The sequence below is a fragment of the Carassius gibelio genome, chromosome A22 (genome assembly GCF_023724105.1).
Source record: "Carassius gibelio isolate Cgi1373 ecotype wild population from Czech Republic chromosome A22, carGib1.2-hapl.c, whole genome shotgun sequence".
Taxonomy (NCBI): Eukaryota; Metazoa; Chordata; class Actinopteri; order Cypriniformes; family Cyprinidae; genus Carassius; species Carassius gibelio.
In genome coordinates, this window is record NC_068392.1 from 8,325,172 (window position 1) to 8,330,424 (window position 5,253).

Below are 5,253 nucleotides of genomic sequence, written 5' to 3' on the forward strand. Positions count from 1 at the left end.
ACAAACAAAAGAAATCCAGAGAAGTGCCAAAATATGACGTTCCAGAATTGCTCGGAAAAGTACAAGTTAGTACAGAGATATTTGATAGGCTATTTGTTTGTACCTGTATATTTTTTTCTCAGAAAAGCCAGTGATTTGCTAAAACATTTGAAAGTCTTGGCTGTCTGTCAGCTCACTGTTATCTGGCCAATGAGACGCAGGGTGGCTAAACACGCCCACTGACCGTAAGTTGGCAAATAATCAAGCAGGTGTATTTAAGTTCATTCTGTGTGAACACAGTGTACAAATTTGAAATAAAAATATGATTTTAATTGGATGTAAAGTGCTGATCAAACAGTGTGGCCGATTTTATCAGTTGGTTGTGTTGACCTTGACTAGACTGTGATGATCAAACAGGAATGGTTTCCATTAATCTGAAAATCTACCAGAAATGTAGGAATAGTCAGATTTGAAAGGCAGGAATATTGCTTACATTTAATTAGTAAATAATAAAAAACATAAAAAACATTATAGAAAAATCTACCACATCTTTGACAGAAGTCCTTGATTCTTTTTAAGATTTAATAAAATACCTAATTACAGTCATGTAATTCCGTTTTTAACATTTTTTTCGACACTTTTAATCAGTTATAGTTACTTTTAATTTGTGTACCTTTTTAATTAAGAATTACTTTAATGTAAAAATTAAAAAGACTAATTTAAAAATATTTATCATAATTTATTAAGAATGACAAAATGATTTTGCAAAAAAAAAAAAAAAAAGAAGAAAGAAAGAAAGACCTTTTTCCTTTTTGAGAAATTGATTTGATTGACTCTCAGGGGCCTCACTACTTCACAGTTTTGTAAGTGATGAGTTAGTGTGGGGGGGTTCCTGGCCTTTTATTGGTCATATCAGGCCTTACCCCACCCCTCTCGACCAATAGAATTTCTCTGATTTGCATGTGGTCCCGCACGGGAGGATAAAGGCGAGCTTGTAGCGGTACCGATTTAAACTCTTCAGAGAAACTTTGGACACAGGGCATCTAAAGAAGCTGCTACTCCAACTGGAATATTAACCTCCTGTAACTCTGTAAATACCAGAAAACAACGACTTTTAGGCTTTATTTAATAAGTTGTTGCATCCGTTATCATTATAATTCTATTAATATGAGGAGAGTAAGCAGCGTTTGTTTTATATATTGGTTTTTTGTCTACATTTCCTCGGGTTTTGCAACTAACGTTACGATTGAGCCACCGAGTGAATTTACCACTTTTGGTAAGTATAAGCTTATTTGTTTTATAAACAAGAGAATAAAACTTCATTATGTAGTTTAAAAGTGTTGTAGTTTCACGTTTCACGTTGCCTAACTTTTAATATTTTATTGGGGAAGTCGAATAATAATAATAAATAATAATAATAATAATTAAGTTTATTTATAAAGCACTTTAAATAAAAAAAAAAATCTCAAAGTGCTAAGGCATAATAAAACAAGGCAATTTAAACTAAACAATGATTTTAACATTAAAAGGCTTAAAAGAAATCTAAACATTAAAATTCATATAAATATATGATATTATATGATATAATGATATTCAAATAATATCAATTTACTCAGATATCAGAAAGGGGTGTTACTGCACCAGTATGACCACTAAAGTTATGTTCGAAACATGCCTTTTACTGCATTTTATATGTATACTTCATCTTTCTATGAATTTGTACTTTTATATTTATGTAAACTTTTATGTATCAGAAGATTTAATCATTTTTTAAATCATTTTTTATTGTTTTATTATTGGTTTTTATTATTATATTTGTTGGTTTTTTATTTTATTGAAGATAATGTTGGATTGTGCAAAATATTAGGATTTCACAAAGCAGTTTTCATATATACTGTATTTTTTATTTATACATTTTATACAGTTAAATATACATTTATATACTGTGTTACTATGTCTCAAAAGGCCATGTTGGTTTATAGACTTTTAACAACAGTAATTCAGGTCAGAAAGTTGTTTGAGACTGTCTTTATTGCAGAAAAGTCAGTTATGAGCACATATTGAAGGACTTACAGTGAAATGTTATTTTTAATGTATAGTCAGTCAAGCACTGGGAAAGGATCCAAGCTTGCAATTTGGAAATAATTCTTCATATACAAAATAAGGGAAAAGTATAAGCACATGCAAGATAAGCTGCTTTACAACTTCAATAATTAACATTTTTATAAGCCTCTTACAAGTAAAAAAAAAAAAAAAAAAAGCATTTAAGGTAAGCATGCAGAACGTACCTTGCTAGCTGTTAAACTCAATGTTGATATGGTTTTTAACAGATGACATCATGGAAAATGGCACAGAATGGATGACGGACTTCAGTGATATAGAGTCCAAGTTTTCCTTCAGGACCAGCGAAGAACCCGAAGACGATCTGTGCTACATAGTTCCAGGTCAGCCCGAAACCATCAGAGAATGTAACTTCAATCCAGAAAACAAGACTTTCATAGTTATTCACGGATGGACGGTGAGTGTTTCTGCTACACTTGTTGACGATCTTGAATGAATGTGCAAAGCAGTCCAAACCATGACTCCAATGATTTCATCTCAGGTTACGGGTATGTTCGAAAGCTGGGTTCCCAAACTGGTAACAGCCCTGTATGAACGAGAGCCAACAGCCAACGTGATTGTGGTGGACTGGTTATCCCGCGCGCAACAACACTACCCTACATCAGCCGCCTACACCAAACTAGTGGGAAGGGACGTAGCCAAGTTTGTCAACTGGTTACAGGTATGTCGAACACTCAGAGATGGTTTGTTCTACATCAAGGTGAAGGGCATTTGGTGAAGGTACAGAGTTTGTTTTATTCAGTAAACTTTATCTTGTCTTGTTTCTTCATCCAGGCTGAGATTGACTATCCTTGGGAGAAGCTCCATCTGTTGGGCTACAGTCTTGGCGCTCATGTAGCAGGAATCACTGGTTTTCTAACCAAACATAAAGTGAACAGAATCACAGGTAACTTGATGTTGTTTCTTTAGGTGTCAGTTTTCTATTTTACCATTCTAGCCCTTAAATGCAAAGGCCAACCATTAAAATGGAGCAATCTTCTTGGATCTTCAGGCATGGATCCTGCTGGCCCTAGTTTTGAGTATGCAGATGCCCAAAGCACTCTTTCCCCCGATGATGCCCTTTTTGTGGACGTTCTTCACACCAACACCCGCGGTTCCCCAGATCGCAGCATTGGGATTCAGAGGCCAGTGGGCCACATTGACATCTACCCCAATGGAGGAACATTCCAACCCGGCTGTGACCTCCAGAACACCGTGTTTATGGTGGCCACCAGTGGTTTAAGAAGTATGTTCCCATTATCCTCCTAAGACGTTCTTTGATTTCAAAATCACAAATACAAGCTTCTATGTTTTTCTTGGTTCTCCACAGACATGGATCAGATCGTGAAGTGCTCCCATGAGCGCTCCATTCACCTGTTCATCGACTCGCTGGTGAACCAGGAGCAAGAAAGTTTTGCTTACCGTTGCAGCTCCAAAGACATCTTCAACAAGGGCATGTGCCTCAGCTGCCGCAAGAACCGCTGCAACAAGGTCGGCTACGGAGTGAACAAAATCCGCACACGCAGGAGCAGCAAGATGTACATGAAGACAAGAGATGTTATGCCATTTAAAGGTGAGAGGCACCAAAATGTATATATAAATTGGTTTTTATTTGTTTCTAGTGAAATAAAGTAATAAATTGAAAATTTGTTTTAGATTTTTAAACATAAAACATCAATATTTTATTTTTAGTGTTTTTAAAAAAATCTGTTCTAAATATAATGATCTTTCCTCAGTTTTCCATTATCAAGTGAAGGTGCACTTCTTCGGCAAGACAAAATTAAGCTACACTGATCAGCCCATGAAGATCTCATTGTACGGAATCCACGGCGAGAAGGAAAATATGCCCTACATTATGTAAGCTAGTAGCATTTCCTGATGGATACGTTTCACATTAATTCAAAATTACCCAAAAATGCAACGTTAAGATGTTTACTAAGGAAGATTGAGAGACTTTTCTTTGGCTTCAGTGATTTTGTGACATTATGTAGTAAAATTCAGGTCATGCAATTATTTTAGACCATGTTTTGCTTCAGACAGGACTCTGAGAACAGAGAAAGTGATAGAGATGGTTTTTGATTCCACAGGCCTACTTTGAACACAAATGCCACCCAGTCTTTCCTGCTTACTACGGATGCAGACATCGGAGAGCTAATGATGGTTAAACTATTCTGGGAGAAAGACACCCTCATCAGCTGGCCATGGTGGAACCCAGATACCTTCCACATCCGTAAACTACGTGTCAAATCAGGAGAAACTCAGTCGAAGTACGTTATTTTAATTTTTTTATTTTTTTAACTTTTAAAACTTGTGCAGAATTCAAAATGTATATATGTTTTATTTTTAATCTAGAATCATATTCAGAGCCAAAGAAGGTGAATTTTCCTACCTTTCCCGTGGAGGAGAGGCCGCGGTCTTCGTGAAAGACAAAGAAGCCCAGTCGAGCAGCAAAAACCAAAGGTAAATATCCACTTTCTGTGCACCCGTCTGTTGACACGACCCTCTAAAAGTGACCTTCCCTACTCAGTTATTATGTTCCTGTTTTATTTGTTGTGATGAGTTTTGTTTGACTAAACCCTTTCCACTTTACTCTGGCAGATTGCACAAGTTGAAGATGCATGGAAGTTCATTCAAACAGAGCACAGAGTAAAAACACACGTCATAATCCACCTCTTCTGTGATCTGGCAAAGAAACTGCCAGGGAAACTGGATTGGTAGATGCTAACCTCTCCCAAAAATTCAGACTAGTAACCTTCACCCAAATTCAGAAACACATCCTGCAAGAAACCACATCTTGAAAACATTGCTGCCATGCAGTTTTAAAACAAAACCATTTCTTCAGATGCCACTTGAGAGACTCATTGCAGGTCATCTTAGATCTGGCTAGAAAATCTTTACTACGTCTTTAATCCATAAAAATGATAATCAAGTCTCTATGCAACATATTTATGCAAGTAATCAGTTCCAGTCTATCTAAAAATTACTTGCACTTAGTTAAAAGGATTGGTTCCCCACCAAAGAGACTCTTCTTTTGGAAAAAGATGCCACTTGAAACATGTTACTGTTTGTTTGATTTTTCAGTATTACTCTTGATAGTCCACTTAGAGACTAAATAACTAGGTTATTCAGCCATTTGTTGGGGTATACTGTGAATTAGGTTTTGCCAAAGCAGTT

General features: G+C 36.1%; 1 protein-coding gene across 1 annotated transcript; it reads left to right on the forward strand.

The window, feature by feature from the left end:
- The first annotated feature begins 988 nt into the window (after positions 1-988).
- LOC127943264 (lipoprotein lipase-like) lies at positions 989-4,905 on the forward strand. Its single transcript, XM_052539596.1, has 10 exons — positions 989-1,255; positions 2,310-2,497; positions 2,582-2,761; positions 2,875-2,986; positions 3,092-3,325; positions 3,410-3,652; positions 3,816-3,936; positions 4,167-4,346; positions 4,432-4,539; positions 4,678-4,905. Exons 1-10 carry the CDS (start codon positions 1,147-1,149, stop codon positions 4,727-4,729), a joined length of 1,527 nt encoding a protein of 508 aa, XP_052395556.1. The 5' UTR covers positions 989-1,146; the 3' UTR covers positions 4,730-4,905.
- The last annotated feature ends 348 nt before the right edge of the window (positions 4,906-5,253 follow it).

Coding starts and splice junctions, on each gene's coding strand:
- LOC127943264 (XM_052539596.1), top strand. CDS start 1,147: ATGAGGAGAGTAAGCAGCGTTTGTTTTATATATTGGTTTTTTGTCTAC. Junction 2,987..3,091: donor TAAAGTGAACAGAATCACAG/GTAACTTGATGT, acceptor TTGGATCTTCAG/GCATGGATCCTGCTGGCCCT. Junction 3,937..4,166: donor GAAAATATGCCCTACATTAT/GTAAGCTAGTAG, acceptor TTGATTCCACAG/GCCTACTTTGAACACAAATG.